This window comes from Rhinolophus sinicus, linkage group LG13, assembly GCF_036562045.2.
Source record: "Rhinolophus sinicus isolate RSC01 linkage group LG13, ASM3656204v1, whole genome shotgun sequence".
Taxonomy (NCBI): domain Eukaryota; kingdom Metazoa; phylum Chordata; class Mammalia; order Chiroptera; family Rhinolophidae; genus Rhinolophus; species Rhinolophus sinicus.
The window spans coordinates 58,261,152-58,280,768 of record NC_133762.1 but is presented as its reverse complement, the minus strand read 5'-3'; the positions used below and the strand labels follow the sequence as shown (position 1 = coordinate 58,280,768).

The 19,617-nt window shown below is 39.0% G+C and overlaps 1 protein-coding gene across 2 annotated transcripts in view; it reads right to left on the bottom strand.

Annotated features, from left to right (window-relative positions):
* XRN2 (5'-3' exoribonuclease 2) overlaps window positions 1-18,234 on the bottom strand; it is an 85,810-nt gene extending 67,576 nt beyond the window's left edge. For both annotated transcript variants that reach the window (XM_019717479.2, XM_074318004.1), the window contains exon 1: window positions 18,058-18,234. In XM_019717479.2, coding sequence (XP_019573038.2) covers window positions 18,058-18,132 — 75 coding nt within the window. In that variant the 5' untranslated portion in view covers window positions 18,133-18,234. The remainder of the gene's footprint in view (window positions 1-18,057) is intronic.
* Window positions 18,235-19,617: the final 1,383 nt, after the last annotated feature.

The window sequence follows — 19,617 nt, the reverse complement described above, 5'->3', positions numbered from 1 at the left end:
ACTCCTTAAAGCAAACTAAAACAGATATTTCATCTATAGAAAGTGATAGCTTTCAACAAATTAATTTTGTGGGGCATATTTATCAAATTCTCAATTCATTTAGTTGTTCAAGTGAGAAACCATGGGAATCATCTTAGTATTCTTTTCCCTCACCACCCATTATCAATTTAATCTAAAAATGCCCCTCAACTTCATCTCCTCTTATTCCCATTACCATTGTCAACATCAGTGTATCATCTCTCACCTAAAAGATTAGAACAGTCTTCATATGGACTGCCCCACCTCTAGACTCTCCTGTCGCCAGCCCACCCTCAATGCTGTCAGTTGTCTTTCTAAAATACAAATGTGGCTTAATCTTGCCTAATTTGTCCAATGTACCCCATAGCAGGCACACACTAAGGAGCCTGGACCCTTACTAGTCTCCTATCCTGCCTCAATATCCATCAGGCCACCTCCTCTTGTAAGCTGCCTGAAAACGCTGTTTCATTTCTCCATGCCTTTGCACACTGCTTCTCCTCCTTCCTCCCAGCCAATACCCACTTCCTGAAATAATTTTCCATGACTGAGATTGAATGTCACTCATTTTATAACACTTTTCACACATCTCCCAAAAAACTAACTGCTCATCCTGCATTTCCTCAGAATTTTGCTTATTCACTTGAAGCACTTCCATGGTTTTCTAATTAATTTGTCATTCTAACCCAACTACACTGTGAGTTCTTCAAAGGGTAAGGACTGTGCCTTACTCACTCCTGGAGGCCCTCTGTTGTATTTCTTTATTGAACATTATACCTTTTTTTTTTCTTCCAGAGCTTCAGCAAATGATAAGAATATGAGATCAGATTTTTACTATTCCTAACACTAGAAGTCATTTTAAAAATAACAGTTCCCCAATAAATACAAAGCATCACTTGTAATAGTAAAACTTTTTGAATAATTTAAAAGCTCATCATGTATGTGCTACATCATGGATGAACCTCACAAACATCCTGCTAAGTGAAATCTAGTCACAAAAGACCATAAAAGACCCCATTTATATGTTTCAGAAGATAAATCTAGACAAATAGATTAGCCTCAATCTCAGGGCAGGGCAAGGGTGAGGGAGATAGGAAGTGACTGCAAATGTGTACATTATTTCTTTTGGGAGTGATGAAAATGTTCTAAAATTAGATAGTGGTAATTGTTGTACAACTCTATATATACTAAAAATCACTGAAATGTATACTTCAAATGGGTGAACTTTATGATATATAAATTACAGCTCAATAACACTTAAAAAATAAAAAAAGCTTAGGAAAAAAAGAGCTCACGGAGTGAATTAAACTATGGTATGTTCATATACTGGAATGCCAGATACAAATGATATTCAAAGAAATAGAGCAGGATAATCACAAACATATTGCTGAGCCAAAAAAGCAAGCTGCAGAATAAAACACACAGTATACCACTTATAGAAAGTTATAAAGTAGACAAAACAATATTAGTTATTGTTCATGTATGAATACACATACAAGGCATAGAGAAAAGCAAGGGAATGATAAATACCAATGTCAGAACAGTGGTTATCTTTGACAGAGAGAAGGAATGAGACAGGGCTTCAATTCGTATTTATAACTGGGAGAAACGGATATCAAAAGGTCAAAGTAAGAAAGAAGCTACCAGACAGGGCTCTACACGTACATGCTGTGAATCAGGAAAAAAGAGGCTTGATCAAAAACAGTGAATGGGATTAATGGGAAGGAAAGCAGGTCAATTTTTGGGTTCTATCAAAGAAGATAACTTGATGACTCCTAAACAAAAACAAACTCTATGAAGGGAGGAGGCCCTCTACCTCACCATCTAACTAACCTCTACACTCCAAAGTCCACATTTTCCTTTCTCCTACACCAAGTGGACACCATACTCAGGAGAATCAAGACCTACTTTCTTTATGCTCCCTGGAAACCAGAAAATAAGTGTATTAGACTTGTTGGCCACATGATTTCAGTTACGACTCATATCTGCCTTTGTAGAGTAAAAACAGCCATAAACAAAATGGACATGAATGGGTATGGCTGGGTTCCCATAAACCTTTATTTATAAAAATTGGGGGTCACTGGCTTGCTAACCTATGTCTCAGTGCATAGTGCAGCACTAGGCACACTGTAGCTATTCAATGAATGTTGTGTGTAGCTGCATGAGGATTTCTACTTCTACTACCTAGAAAGCATAGCACGAGGAAAGAGGAAAGGTGGGTCCTTTAAGAAGTCACACACACACACACACACACACACACACACACTCAACACATTATTTAACTTTACAAAATTCTTTGAGAAGATTTTGATGCTCTCAACAAAGGAACTCACTCAAATACAATGCCAGTGTGTCTCGAGCTGGGTTAAAGACAGATCTTTAATCAGCCGAAGGGCAGTTTAAAGGAAAGCCACTCTGAACCCTAAGACCAATTCATTTCAAGTTTTTCACTATTTGGGGTGTTTTCCAGATGATAAACTGAGCACACACTGCAGCCTTCCCTTTCTACCCCAAGTCCACAAGACTGAAAACAAACACAGACCTACAACTGAGTTAACTGTGCTGGAAAACAAGAACCCTCTGTGGCTGAGAAATCATGAGAAATGCCTGAAATGTGGAAAACTAGTAGATCTGACAAGATAGAACACACAGCCTAAAACATGCAGAGAGGAGCTCTGCTGCCAAGAAGAGAGAGAATACAAGAGGGCCCCAGTCTCAGAGAGGGTGGTGAAGGGACAGCCTCTGGATGATCCATCAACTCCAGCAGCAGGAGAGCCGGGTGGGTCAATCCCTGCGCTCTGCTCTTCCCTTACCCGCCTTGGACTCCATGTGGATAAGACATTCCCAGAGAATATGGGTGCTGAATACGAAGGGCAGTGCAGTAACGCTGGCAGTGCAGTTCCCCAGAGGAACAGGGAGCATGCCTACCCAGAAAACTGGCAGTCAGGGCTGGCAGCCTGGCAGGTAGCCCACTCCTCCCTCACTTCATAGAAATAAAGAAAGGATATATAGATATAGATATCTCAAACAAGCAGTTGGAAAATTACACTACTTGTGTATAAAAATGGCAAGGAATCAAGATAAAGAAGGTATTTTAAAAAATAAAGATGGTATACAAATACAAAAATAGTGAGCCTGTATTTAAAAAAAGCAAAAGGACAACCAAGATGGCACAGGAGATAAATGCTGTATTTACCTTCTCTCACAACCACATCAAAATTACAACTAATTTATAAAACAACTATTATTGAGAACCGCCTAAAATCAAGCTGAACTGAAGCCTTTCAACTAAGGACGTGCAGAATAAGCCAACTCAAGACTGGTAGGGAGAGCAGAGATGCAGAACCGACTGATCCCACACCCATGTATGACCATTACAGATGGGGAGGGCTATTTCGGCTGTGGGGGTCCTCCCATCTCCTAGAGGAGAGAGAGCTCTCAGTCCCACCCCAGCCCAGGGTTCCAATGCTGGGGAGAGAAGTCCCCATAATTTCTGGTTGTGAAAACCAGTGTAGATTATAACTGAGTGAGACAGTGCAGCTGCACTCACAGGCACTCCTCTTCCAGGGCCTGTGCACGGACTTATCAACTCACCGACAGAATCACTGGCTCTGAGCTCCAGCGCAGGGGGAGCAGTTGGAAAGGCAGCAGGGACAAATGGTGGGGAATTGAGTTGTCTGGCTTGAGACAGGGGCTGGACAGGTGGCCTTCTCCTGGACGGGGGAGCTGGCAGAGGCCATTGTTTCTTGTTGAGCCCTCCCCCTTCCTGGAATGCGCACACAGGTGGCTGCCATATCTGAGGCTGGGCTGTTAGTTCCTCATGCCCTGGTGATTGGAGACCCGGCCCTGCCCAACTTTCAGGCACACCCAAGTCGCTTTCAGTGGGTTTTCATGCAGACCGCCTGCCTTGGCTCAAGCTGCAGACTTTCCTAGGGTCCCTCAAAGGTTTGCAGAACCCAGACAAGCAGCATCTGGCTTGAGTGTGTCCTGTACTTCTGGCTGAGCAGCCCTAAGCCGGCATTAGTGGCAGCTGGCCTTGGTTCACGGCTTGGCCTCTCACAGTGCTTCCAAGCACAGCACGGGCAGCAGCCAAAGTAGAATCCCCTCCAAGGTGGTCCTGGGGCTGGCACCCCCAATGTCCAGCTTCAAAATGAGCTGGAGCACCACCCAGCCCCCTCCAAGGATGATACACCCAAGAGACAGATTGGGCAGGCACCAACGTCCTGCTGAGACAGATCCTGCTTTGTAGGACCAGCCCCTGCACAACAACTATTCCACTATAGTCAAGGCCAGTCAGTCCTCACAACCAGTGAGCCTAAGGGTCAGTCCCTCCCATTGATGTGCAGTTATCAACCAAGGCTCAACACCAAGGAGCACACACAACCCACACAAGGGACACACCTGGAGTGCATGGCTCAGGTCACCAGAATGACTGCACCACTAAACCCCACAGCACACCTACTACATAAGGCCACTCTACTAAGACCAGAAGATATAGCAACCCTACCTAACACATAGAAACAAACACAGGGAGGCAGCCAAAATGGGGAGACAAAGAGACATGTCCCAAATAAAAGAACAGAAGAAAGCTCCAGAGAAAGAACTAAGCGAAATGGAGATAAGCAAATTATCAGATGCAGCGTTCCAAACACTGGTTATAAGAATGCTCAGTGATCTCAGGGAGAACTTCAACACAGAGCTAGGAAGCATCAAAATGGAGATGGAAACCATAAAAAAGCACCAGTCAGAAATAAAGGATACAATAATGAAAATGAAGACTATATTACAGGGAATTAACAGCAGATTAGATAAAGCAGAGGATCCAATCAGCAATGTAGAAGTGGCAGAAAACACCCAATCAGAACAGCAAAAAGAAACCAAAAAACTGAGGAGAGTTTAAGGGGCCTCTGGGACAATATCAAGCATACTAACATTCACATTATAGGGGTACCAGAAGGAGAAGAGAAAGAGCAAGGAATTGAAAACCTATTTGAAGAAATAAGGATTGAAAACTTCCCTAACCTGGTGAAGGAAATTGATATACAAGCCCAGAAAGTGCAGAGGCACAAACAAGATAAGCCCAAAAAGACCAACACCAAGACACATCATAATTAAAATGCCAAAGCTTAAAGACAAAGAGAGAATCTTAAAAGCAGCAAGAGAAAAGCAGTTAGTTACCTACAAGGGCGCCCCCATAAGACTGTCAACTGATTTCTCAACAGAAACTTTGCAGACAAGATGGGAGTGGCAGGAAATATTCCAAGTGATGAAAAGCAACAACATACAACCAAGATTGCTCTACCCAGCAAGGCTGTCGCTTGGAATTGAAGGACAGATAAGGAGCTTCCCAGACAAGCAAAAGCTGAAGGAGTTCATCACCACCAAACCAGTATTACAAGAAATCTTAGAGGGACTTCTTTAAGATGGGAGGGGGTTAAGGAGAGGTGAAAGGGGAAAGGATTAAGAAGTACAAATTGGTTGCTACACAGTAGTCATGGGGATGTAGGATATAGCATAAGGAATATAGTCAATAATATTGTAATAACTAGGTTGGTGCCAGATAGGTGTTAGATCTATCAGGGTGATAGATGGGAATGGGGTTGGGGGCAGGGTGAAAAAGGTGAAGGCAATAAGAAATACAAATTGGTAGTTAATACAGTATTGGGAATATAATCAACAATGTTGTAAAGATCATGTAAGATGCCAGATGGGCACTGGACTTATCGGGGGATCACGTCATAGACTGTGTAGATGCCTGACCAATGCACTATACACCTGAAGAGCTGAAGTAGAATAATATTGAATGTCAACTATAACTAAATACATAGTCACGGGATGTGGAGTACAACATAGGGAAGATAGTTGATGATACTGTAACAGCTATACAAGATATCAGATGGGTAGTTGTTTGGGGGGTGGGTTATCACGTTATGAGGGGTTGGAATGTCTACTACGTTGCTTTATGCACCTGAAACTAACAAAACATAAATTAATTAAAAACTCCCCAGGTTTTGAAGTAAAGCACCCCAAATGAATTTCACATCAACCTACCTTTCAAGTCAAATTTATAAGGCTTTCTGGCTCCTCAAACATGAGGCAGACACCACTACTATTACTAATAGCTAAGTAGATGCATTTTTGTTTAAGCCTGCATAGTACTTAACAGTAGCCATAGAAAAATCATGAATCATGCCTTAGGTTCCACTGGAACAAGAGTTTCTACAGTTGGAAGTCAGACACCAAATTAAAGAACTTGGTGTTTAAGATTTCCCTTAAACCTAACTTTCCACCTTAAGACACTAGAAAAATTAGAACTAAACCAAGCAGAAGGAAGGAAACAACAAATATTAAAACAAATTAATAAAACAGATAATAAAAAAAAGTCTATGAAACCAAAATCTGGTTCTTTGAAAATGCTGACCAATCTTTGGTCAGTTTGACAAAGAAAAGATTCAAGTTACTAGAATCAGAAACAAAAGAGAGGACATTACTGCCAACCTTACAGAAACAGGATTACAAAAAAACACTAGGAATAATAGTACACCAACAAATTAGCTACTTAGATGAAATAGACAAATTACTAGAAAGACACAAACTAAAGACTCAAGAGATAATCTGAATAAAACTGCAAAAAGTAAAGAGACTGAAGTGGTAATCAAAAAACTACCCACATAGAAAATTCCAGGCTTAGATGATGTCACTATTAAATTCTACTAAACATTTAAGAAAAAATTAACACCAATTCTTCACAAATCTTCTAAAAAACACAAGAGGAAGAAACATCTTCCAGCACATATTATGAGGCCAATGTTACCCTGATACCAAAACCAGACAAAGATGTCACAAGAAAACAAAAGTGCAAATTAATCTCTCTCCAACATGTGGATATAAAGGTCCTCAACAAAATACTAACTAAATCCAGCACTGTATAAAAAGAATTATATACCATGACCACGACCAGTGGGATTTGTCCTAGAGATGCAAAGTTGGTTTAACACCCAAAAAACAAATAAAATGATACACTCGAAGAATAGAATGAAAAACAAAAATCACACAACCATCTCAATGGATGTAGAAAAAGCATTTGACAAAATCCAACATCCTTTCCTGATTAAGGAAAAGAAACTAGGAATAAAAGGGTAGTTCCTCAATGTAAAGGGCACCTACAAAAAAACAAACAAAAACAACAGCTAATATACTTGATGACATAGTGGATGGTTTCCCTTTAAGATCAGGAATGAGACAAGGATGTCCACTCTTGCTATTTTTATTCTAACCCGTAGTGGAGATTCTAGCCAAGTCAATGAAGCAAAAAAAAAAAAAAAGAAAGAAAGAAAGAAAAAAGAAAAAAGAAAGAAGAAGCATCCATATCAGAATGGAGAAAGTGAAACTATCTCTATTTTGCTTGACATGACCTTATACCATCTTTCCCCAAAAATAAGACCTAGCTGGACCATCAGCTCTAACGCATCTTTTGGAGCAAAAATTAATATAAGACTTGGCCTTATTTTACTTTAAGACCAGGTATAATATAATAATGTAATGTAATACAATATGATTAATGTAATGTAATACTGGGTCTTACATTACTTTTTGCTCCAAAAGATGCATCAGAGCTGATTGTCTGGCTAGGTAGGTCTCCTTTTCAGGGAAACACGGTATGTAGAAAATCCTAAGTAATTCTATTAGAATATGAGTTCCCCAAGGTTGCAGGATACAAGATCAATATAAAAAAAATTTAATTTCTTGCTATGAACAATCCAAAAATAAAATTAAGAAAATTAAGTTGTATCCTAAAAACAGGAATAAATAATTAAAATAATTAACCAAGAAAATGCAAAACCTACACTCTGAAGCTGATTCAAAAATTCATATGGAATTGCAAGGGAGCCAGAATTGATAAAATAATCCTGAAAAAGAAGACTAAACAGGAAGACATACTTTCCAATTTCAAAACTTACAACATTGCAACAGTAATCAAAACAGTGTGGTACTGATACAAGGATAAACATACAGATCAATGAACAGAACTAAAAGACCAGAAATAAACCCATACACCTATGGTCAACTGATTTTTGACAAGGTTACCGAGGCCATTCAATGAGGAAAGAAAAGTTTTCAACAAATGGTACTGTGAAAATTGGAGCGGTACACCCAAAAGAATAAAGTTAGCCTCTAACCTTACACCATAAGTAACAGTTTATTCAAAATAGATGATCATATGACTGAATTTAAGAGCTTAAACTGTTAAACTTTTTGAAGAAAACACAGGTATAAATTTAGCAATGGACACCAAAAGCACAAGCAACAAAAAAATAAATTAGACTTCATCAAAATTAAGAACTTTTGTTTCAAATGACACTGTCAAGAAAGTGGAAAGATTATCCAGAATGGCAAAAAAAACAAACTTGCAAGTCATGTATCTAATAAAGGACTTGTACTCCATGTATATAAAACGCTCACAATTCAATAATAAAAAGACAACCCAATTTAAAAATAGGCAAAGAATCTGAAAAGACATTTCTCCAAAGAAGATAACACAAATAGCTAATAAGCACATGAAAAGATGCTCAGTATCATTAGCCATGAGAGAAACGCAAATCAAAACCAGTGAGCTACCACTGCATGGGCAATAGGATGACTAAAATAAAAACGTCTGATAATAAATGTTAGCAATTGTGTAGAGAAACTGGAACCCTCAAATACTGCTGGTGGGAAGGTAAAATGTTGCAGTCACTTTGGAAAACAGTCTGGCAATTCCTCAAACAATTAAACATAGTTACCATGTGACCCAGCAATTCCACTCCTAGGCATATACGCACTAAAATGAAAACATGTCCACACAGAAACTTGTACATAAATGTAGCAGCATTATTCATAATAGTCAAAAGGTAGAAACTACCCAAATAGCCATGGATACACAAATGCATAAACAAAAAATGGTATATCCATATAATGAAACATTATTTGGTCATTAAAAAAAAAAGAAGTACTGATACAGGCTACAATATAGATGTAACCGTGAAAATAAAATGTTTTCAAGTGAAAGAAGCCAGATAAAAAAACCCATATGCTATATGATTCCATTCATGAGAGTCAGAATAGGGAAATCTATAGAGACAGAAAGTAGATTAGTGGTTGCTTAGGGATGGAGGAAATAGGGACAGAGGATAAAGGAATGATAGCTAAAGGGTACAAGTTTCTTTCCTAGGTGATGAAAATGTTCTAAAATTGACTGTGGTGATGGTTGTATACATCTGTGAACATACAGAAATAAAAAAAAAAAGAATTATAGACTTTAAATGGGTGAATTGTATGGTATGTGAATCATATCTCAATAAAACTGCCAAAAAATAGCCAGCTTTAAAAATATACCATGTTGAATAAAATAAAATGTAGGGTCAGAGACCAACACTCCCCACTCCATCCCCGGTTATTATTATACTCCCTGCCCTTAGAGCAGTGCCTGTCATTAAAAAAACAACACTCAGTTAAATAGAAGGGTGAGAGAAAAAAATCGGGGTAGGAAACCCGGATTTCACTACATGAAAACAGCACAACTCTACACTATCCAATGATACCAAGAGTTAGATACAAAAACATTCCCACTTTTACTTGGATAGATAAACTACTGAAAATTAACCTACCAAATAACATTCTGAAGTATCAAGTGCTTCTGTGCAAGGCACTGTTGGAAGCACTTAACTTGTATTCATATTGATTTAATCCACACAAGCACCCTATATAGTACATATACACCTGACAGTCATTATTCACAAATTCCAGATTTGAGAATTCACCTATTCACGGAAATTTTTTTGTAACCTCCAAATCAATATTTGTGGCTTTCTCGAGGTCATTCACAAACATTAGCACAACAGTAAAAGAGTTGTGTCCGCCAACACGCACATTACCAGCTTATGTCAAACAAAGTGACACTCTGCCTTATTTCAACTCTCATACAGAGATGACCAGAGAATAGAGACTAGGGAGCAGAGCAGTGCAATGCAAGAAGCTCCAGTTCTTTTGAGTTTAGAAGAGTTTAAGTCATTTTCCAAGATTAGAAAGCTAATGAATAAATGGAAGACTGTATGAGCCAAGAACACAGAGTGAAGGAATTGATGGTTGAATGAATTAAAACTAGTTAAAAAAGCAAAAAAGAGATAAAGTAGGATCATAAAAAACACTCAATCCACTAGAATCAGAAGAACTGGAAAATGGAAACAAAGAACAGATGAGACACAGAAGGAAACAAATAGTAATACCTCAGATTTCAATCTCACCATATTGATAATCAAATTACATGTTCTAAATGCCCCAATTACAAGGGAGAGACGGGGAAAACAGTTTGGCAGTTCCTCAAAAAAGTAAACACAGAATTACCATATGATCCAGCAATTCCACTCATACGTATACACACAAAAGAAGTAAAAGAATGGACCGGTCATCAGTACATACCCAAAGCACTGATCTGGTGTTCATAGCAATATTATTCACAATAGCCAAAAAGTAAAAATAACCAAAGTGTCCAAACAAAATGTGATATATGCATATAACATTATTCAGCTTTAAAAAGGAATGAAACTCTGAAACATGCTAAACATTGATGAATCTTAAAAACATTATGCTATGTGAAATAAGCCAGACCAAAATGACAAATATTATATGATTCCACTTATACTGGGGATGCCAAAAAAATGTATACACATGACTTGTATTCATCTTTTGTTATTGGTATATTTATTACAATTTTAATACAGCTTTTTCCTTTCTTAAAATGTGCATACATTTTTTTTGCACCCTCTGTATTAGGTACCTAGAATAGGCAAATTCCTAAGACAGAAAGTACGGGGGAAGGGAAAACAGAGAATTATTGTTTAATGGGTACAGAGTTTCTACTTGGGATAAATGTAAAAGTTCTAGAAATGAATAATGGTGATGTTTTCACATATTGTGAATGTACTTAATGCCACTGAATTCTACAATTAAAATGACAAATTTTACATTATGTATATTTTGCCACAAAAAAGGGCAGAGATCACCAAATTGTACATATAAAAAAGCAAAACCCAACTGTATGTTGCCTACCAAAAAAAACCAAACAAACAAAAAACACCCCAATACTTTGACTATAAAGACACAGGCTAGAAGTATATAGATGAAAATAGACCATGCTAACACTAGGCAAGAGATTTGGATATACTAATATTGGACAAAGTAAATTTCAGAGCAAAGATTACCAGGGATAAAGTCATTTCATAATGATAAAATGTACATTCATTAAGAAGACAAAACACTTCTAAGTGTTCACACATCTAATAAGAGAGCTTCAAAATGCAAGGAGCAAAAACCAAAACAACTGAAAGAAGAAACAGACAAACCCAAACTACTATAATAGACTCCCACATACCCATCAATAACTGATAGAACAAGGGGACAGAAAATCAGTAAGTACTGTTCAAGTCTTCCATATTCTATCAACTAGCGTAGTGACGTTTATAGAACATTCTACACAAAAACAGAACTTGCATCTTTTTCAGGTCAAAAGGAGACATTTACCAAGACTATATCCTGGACCATAAAATAAATCAGGTAAGTTTTAAAAAGATTCAAATTAAGCAAGGTATGTTCTCTGACAAGGGAACTAAATTAGGTATCAATCACAGAAAAAAAAGTCTGAAAAATCCCCAAAATATTTGAAAATTATAGAACACTCCTTTAATTAACCAATGGGCCAAAGAAGAAGTTAATTAGAAAGTATTTGTTGGGGCTGGCCCGGTGGCTCAGGCGGTTGGAGCTCCATGCTCCTAACTCTGAAGGCTGCCAGTTCGATTCCCACATGGGCCAGTGGGCTCTCAACCACAAGGCTGCCAGTTCAATGCCTCGAGTTATGCAAGGGATGGTGGGCTGCGCCCCCTGCAACTAAGATTGAACACAGCACCTTGAGCTGAGCTGCCGCTGAGCTCCCGGATGGCTCAGCTGGTTGGAGCGCATCCTCTCAACCACAAGGTTGCGGTTCGACTCCCACAAGGGATGGTGGGCTGCGCCCCCTGCAACTAGCAACGGCAACTGGACCTGGAGCTGAGCTGCACCCTCCACAACTAAGATTGAAAGGACAACAACTTGACTTGGAAAAAAGTCCTGGAAGTACACACTGTTCCCCAATAAAGTGCTGTACCCCTTCCCCATATTTGTTACTGAATGAAAATGAAAACACAACATGTCAATATATGTGGCATGTAGCTGAAACAGTACCTAGAAGGCAGTTTATGGCACTCAAAGAAGCAGCAATGTACCAAAGCAATGACCTCAGCTTTCAGATTAAAAAACAAGAAGAAACAAGCTAAACTAAAAGTGAACATAAGAAATAAATAACAGCAGAAATCAATGAAAAAGAAAACAAGACAAAACAAAAATAGAGAAAAATCAAAGTTCTTTGAGATCAGTCTAGCTAGACTGATAATGGAAAATATACATAACAAACAAAAGAGAAAAGACAAAATTAGTGTCAGGAATGAGAGAGATGACGTCACTGTATTTTCTATTAATATTAAAAGAATAGTAATAAAATACTATAAACAACTTTGTCAACAAATTTGACTACTTAGATGAAACAAACAAAACTTGTGAAAGATATAAACTACAAAAGGTCATTAAAAAGGACACAGATAATCTGAATAGCTCTATGTCTACTGAAGGAGGTGAATTTATAGCTAAAATCCTTCCCCCTGAATTTCATGTCCAGATGTCTTCACTGGTGAATTCTATTAAATACTGAAGGAAGAAATAAAACCAATTCTATCCAAACTCAGAAAACTGAAGAGGGTCAAAAACTGAAACTCAAGGTGAGGTCAACATTACTGATACCAAAACTAAACAAAGATATTACAGGAATACCATAGACAAATATCCTCTCTCAACATAAATGTAAAAATTTTCAAGAAAACGTTACCAAATTGAATCCAACAGTATATAAAAATAATACACTATAATCAATTGGGATTTACCCAAAAAATACAAGGTGGGTTCAACATTTAAAAATCTATGTAATATGTAAAGTAATTCACCATATTAAAAAACTAAAAACAGGAACCATAGGATGAACTAAAATACCTCTAAGAAAACACAAAAGAAAATCTTAGTGACCTTGGCTTTGGCAAAGATTTCTTAAATACAACACATAAAGCAGGAATATAAAAGACAAAATAAATCAGACTTCATTAAAATTAAAAAATTTTGCTCTTCTTTGCACTAAGAAGTAAAAAGGCAAACCACAAGTTAAGAAAAAATACTTGCAAAAGGTATCTTAATATGTAACATACAGTTCAATAAAACCCAGCTTAAAAATGGGCAAAAGCATAAGAAAAAATGAAATACTGCCATTTGTGACAACATGGATAGATCTTGAGATTTTTATGCTGTCAAATAAATCAGATAGAAAAAGTCAAGAACCATATGACTTCACTCATACATGGGATATAAAACTGAAAGCAACAAAGGAACAAGACAAAGAAACAAAAACTCATGGACACAGACAACAGTTTAGTAGTTACCAGAGAGTAAGGGGGGAGGAGAGGGTGGTAGATGAGGGTAAAAGGTGTCAAATATATCGTGACAGGAGAAATGACTCTGGGTGGTGAGCACATAATGCAATATATAGATGATGTATATAGAAACGTATACTTGCAACCTATGTAATTTTACTAACCATTGTCACAACAATAAATTTAATTTTTTAAAAAAGTTGAAATATTGTTATCCCTTATAAGGGAGGGATTTTGGAGAGGGCCATACTTAGTTTATAGCAGTAACTTCCTATGATAGGATTTCAAACAATAAGATCAAATGGGAGATGGCAGAGAGAATGGTTTTTCTGCTGTATCTTGGAATGTACCATTTGATGTTTACTGCACGGGATGGCGAATAGGATGCACAGTGACACACTCATATTCTTTTGAAAAAGAGTTGGGGTTCTCCAATTAAGGAACTATGGAAGATGTCAGAGATGAGATAAAAAGCAAATATTCACATTTAGGAGCAGTGACATTTAATAAAGTGATTAAGCAGTGACATTAAATAAATTCTCAGGCCACTTCAAAGTGATTAATGTCGGTGGATGGAAGCCACGATTTATTGGGGAAGGAACATAGAAAAAAAAAATGGGCAAATGATCTGAGGAGACACCTCACTCAAGAAGATACATGGAAGACAAATAAAAATCCCAAAAGATGCTCAACATCATTTGTCACTAGAGAAATGCTACACTGTTTCCCCGAAAATAAGACCTAAGCTGGAAAATCAGCTCTTAATACATCTTTTGGAGCAAAAATTACTATATTTTACTATAAGACCGGGTCTTATATAATATAATACCAGGTCTTATATTAATTTTTGCTCCAAAAGATGCATTAGAGCTGACTGTCCGGCCAGGTCTTATTTTCAGGGAAACACAGTAAGTAAAACCACGACACTACACTGGAATGGCTAAACTAAAAAGGCTAACCATACTAAGTGTTGACAAGGAAGTGGATCAACTAGAACTCTAATACACTGCTGGGGGCAATGTAAAATGGCACAACCACTTCGGAAAACAGGAAAACAATCTGGCAAGTTTTTCTTTTTAAATAATCACACACACTTACCATACAATTCAACCATTTCACACTTATGTATTTTCTCTAAAGAAATGAAAGCATATGTACACACAAAGATGTACACTAATGTTCATAGTTTTTTTTTTTTTAAAAAATAGCCAAAAACTGGGAAACAATCCAAATTTTCGTCAATCTGGTAAACGAATAAACGAAATGTGATATATGCATATGTGCAACATAGAATACTATTCACAAATTGAAAGAAATGAAGTACTAATATATGTAACAACGTGGATAAATTTCAAAATTGAATGAAAAGTGAGCAAAGTTAAAAATAATATTGTATAATTCGTTTACATAAAATTGTAGAAAATAAAAACGTATTTATAGAATCAGAAATAAATCAGTGGTTGACTAAAGATAGGTAGCAGGAAGAGGTGTTAGAAAGAAATAAGAAAGGGGCAGGATGAATGTTTTACCGGCGATATTCATTATCTTGACTGTGGTAATGTTCTCATGAATATACACATACACTGAATGTATTAAATTGTACACTTTAAATATGTGCAATTTATTGTAGGTCAATTATACCCCAATCAAGCTGGGAAAGGGAAAGAAGTGGGTTTGGGGAGAGAGAACAGAGAGAAAAAAGAAAAATAAATCAATTTAGGAGGACCAGAATCCAGAGTTCAGAGAGGGCAGAAAAAAAGGAGGTAAAAAAATACATAAAATAATCAAAGAACATTCCCTACAACTAAAGAAGACAGGTCTCCAAACTCTCAGAGAGTCAGCAAAGTACTGATGTAAGTGAATTTAAATTTTAGGGTCCAGCCTGGTGGCTCAGGCGGTTGGAGCTCCATGCTCCTAACGCTGAAGGCTGCCGGTTCGATTCCCACATGGGCCAGTGGGCTCTCAACCACAAGGATGCAGGTTCAACTCCTGCAGTTTGGCAAGGGATGGTGGGCTGCGCCCCCTGCAACTAACAACGGCAACTGGACCTGGAGCTGAGCAGCGACCTCCACAACCAAGATTGAAAGGACAACAACTTGACTTGGAAAAAGTCCTGCAAGTACACACGGTTCCCCAATAAAGTCCTGTCCCCCTTCCCTAATAAAATCTTTTAAAAATAAATAAATAAATTTAAATTTTAAAAATCTACACTTAAATACAAAATCATGAAAGCTTACACTACCAAGGATAAAGATCTCTTTAAAATTAGAAAAATGGATCAACTACAAAAGAATGAAATCAGAACATAGAAATTAAGAGCATGTTCTTCCTGGATTTGACACTAGCTCTAACATGTATTAGCCGAATGACCTTGAGTACATTACTTAACCCCTCTGTGTTTCAGTTTTCTCAATAATAACACAAGAATAATAATAATGTCATGTGGTTGTTACAAAGATTTAATAATTGTAAAGTGCCTAGAACAGTGCTTGGTATATGGTAAACACCACCTAAGTGTTGGTTAAATAAATAAATCACATTAACATTCAACTTCTCATCAACAATACTGGATGATAATAGCAAAAAAAATAATGCTTCCAAACTTTTGAGGGAAACTAATTTTCGAATTCAAACTCTATGCTTAGCTAATGACTGTTCATGTGTACATGAATGTAGAATGGACTCAAAAGCTCACATCCCACACAGCATCCCTTGAGAATTCAACTGAGAAGAAAAACCAAGGAAGGATTTAAGCCCAGAAAGATCATGATTAGAAAACAGTACCTCCAACTGCGGAAAGGGATTTTCAAAAATCTCACGAAGCTTTCCAGAAAGCCTAAAACCCAGGTGTGACAGAACAGAAATAAAGACCTCAAGGAGTCTCTAAGAAGAAAAGAGGATTTGAGAGAATATCTGATAAAATATGGTTTGGAAGGGGAGTCATGTAAAAAGAAAGGTAACACCAAGAAAAAGGCAAAAGTAGCACAAGAAGCAGAATCACAGTACATAAACTGCATCTGCACAATGACAATAATCAACAATACCATTTGATTTTTCACCTTTTAAAACAAACCCGTATAGCCAAAGCCCTAACAATTTAGTATTGGATGCCAACAGGACAAAAGTACAGTTGACAAGCTTGGGGTGAGGAATAAGGGCAGCAGAGCTAGAAAAGATAATACCTAACCCCAGAAAGTGAAATATATGAGAGGAAATTTTTTTAAGAAAAGCATATTACTTAAAGTTACAAAGTTGACCAACAGAAGAAATAAAGATGTGACTTACTATTATTAGGAGGACGGGGAAGGGGAGGCAGGGCTGCCTAAGTGACCAAAACCTCTTTTAACGTAGCTAGAATTCAACAGATAGCTTCAAAACCAAGGACTCAGATATAAGCATGACATTTAGAGCAAGAACCAAAACAGTTAAAAGTGGTTATCACTGGAGAGTAAAAATGTGAATGCGATTCAAGTAAAGTTAATAAAGTTTGATAAAAGTTTTAAAAACAAAGGAAACGAGCATTGAGTTAAACAGTTTATTTTTGAGAAAAACGCAAGGAAATCTCATGTCATCAAAACAATGCTTTTGGTTCCTCCCTCCTTGGATAGGGCCTAAAACAAAAATCAGTATCTCACCAACCAACCTAAGCAAAAGAAATCCGTTCACAGTGACAGACGGGCACTTCCTTCAAAAAACGAAGGGGTGGGGACCATGATGTGGCTCTTACCCTTCTCGATCCATAAATTCTAATTAAGAGTACAAAATCGAACTTGGACGGAATCACGGAAAATATAAATACAAAACTCAAGAATGGCCATAAGTCTACACACACATTAACAAACTAACCACAGAAAGCGTCGTTCAAGTATATCCAGGAATTCTGAAAATTTCAACGAGCATGCCATCCAGCAGTCGGGGAACCTTAAGGAATGGGCACTGATCAGACTTCTATCGTGCCCTAGACTTTTTAAAGCGCTGCTTTCACCGCAGGATCTAACAACAGCAACAAACGGTCTCTCACACTATGCGCAAACCTTTCAGGTACGGCCAGTAAACAACAAAAAACTCGCTGCCGTTACTTTACAAGGTTGTTAAAGGCTGGGATCAGCATCCGCGCAACCCGAACTAGCTAACTGAACGGAACAGCGGAGTGTGGCCCAACAACCTCCCAACCTCTTTCGAAACCCAAACTGCGCGGTGCCCGGAGGAAACAAAGCCGTGGGCGGGGCCTCCCGGGCCGGGAAAAAGCGGGCAGGAGAGGAGTGCCTCCCGTGCCGTTCAGATCCCGCTCGGCCCTAGCCCCGCCCAGGCCGCTCTCCGGGAACCCCGAAGAATGCCGGCGCCCTACCGCGCGTCGGACCGCGGCTGTCCGCGAGGCCGACAGAGCGGCGCAGACGGGCACCGCGCCCTAGGCAGGCAGCTGGCCCGGAGGCCCGCGGCCTAGGCAAGCAGGCGCTCTCGTAGTTTCTAGCGTGGCAGTCCAGGCTCTGCCCCTCACCTTCTCTTCCACGCAGTTGACAATGATGGACGGGTATTTGCGGCTGAGCCAGCGAAAGAACGCCGGGACTCCCATAGCTGCGGTCCAGCTGGAAGCAGCAGCCGGGTCCGCGGACGAACGTAACCTGAGAAACAGGCAGGAGCGGCGGTAGCGGACTCCGGCACTTCCTCCCACGTGCGCGCCAGCGACAGGAAGTGATGTCACTAGCACCGCCGGGGAAGCCGGGAAAGCGGCTCAAAACCGGCTGAGGCCGCTCGCGACCGAGCGGGGCGGGGCCAGGCGCGGCCGAATTTGTTGTCAGAGGTGGGGTTCGGCGGCGTAGCGTGTGGTGAGGGCTGCGGCCTGTGTTGTTTGGTACGGTCGCTCTTGGTGGCGCCATTCTCCGAGCCCGAGGTCGAGCTCACCTTCGCCACGTCTCCCCTGGGATCTCGCTTCCCCAGCCCTCGGGCTCCCCTGGGACGGAATCTCCGCGCTCCGCAGCCTTCTGGGGTACCTCTTCCTAGCGGGTTTGATTACCTCTTTCTCACCCATCTCAATTCAGAGTAGAATCAAGCCATTTAAACTAACTCGTTATTTCTGTTTCCTGGTTTCGTGCTACAGTACGTACAAAAGGAGTGTTTTGTACTAATGATGCCTGCTTTACATAAGTAACTCACCTTAGTTATTAGATGGAATCTAGCCGGCGTTTAGCATCTAATTCAACCTTCTAGCTACACTTATGAGTATAAAATAATTGCTGATTTCAGTCTCCATTTATTTGAGCGCTTACAATGTGCTAAAGCATTAGCTAAGGGCTTATCTTATTTAATCGTCACTTGCGCCTTCTGAGGGGGCTATTACCATCTTCACATAACAGATGAGAAAGCCAAGTTGTAGAGGGGTTAAGTCATTTGCTGATTCACACTGCGTGTGGTTCAGTCCAAGTAAAGATCATTTAATCCTCTGTCCTGGCCCTGAAAGCATACTTGCATCTTTTGTTTTCTGATGGCTTCAAATACATTTTTTTCAGCATGTGAAAAGAGAGGTCTGGAAAAGGAGGTATGTATGTCCATTTGCTCAAGGCTGGAAGCCTTTCTCTCTGGAATCCTCTCTTGGCTTGATAAATCACACTCAATCCTAAAAACTCATTTCAAGAGGTCTCTATGAAAGTATTTCTCTGGACTACCTGACATGCAGTATTCATTGCCCTCTCCTCTGTGTTCTGATGCCACTTTGTTTAAACTGCCGTGAAAATTAGAGAAATGGTTAGCCCATATTTTGCTTAAGGATAGTGAAAACTATTCCAGAATATTATGTCTTTGGTGAACTCCCTTGTTTCTCCTGGAAATAGTCCCTCCTCATCAAGTATTTGGTTCCCCTGGTAGGTGCTATATTTTTATTGAAGCAAACACACCATAGGCGATTGATACGGGGATGGACAACTGGGCAAGTTGGGCCATGACAGCCCTTGCCCAGCATTTTTGAACTTCAAACCATAAGGAAAGTAAGGTAGTCCTTCCCAGATGATTGAAAACTGAAAGATAAGAGTGGACTTGCTAGTCTGCAATGAGAGAAGTAGAT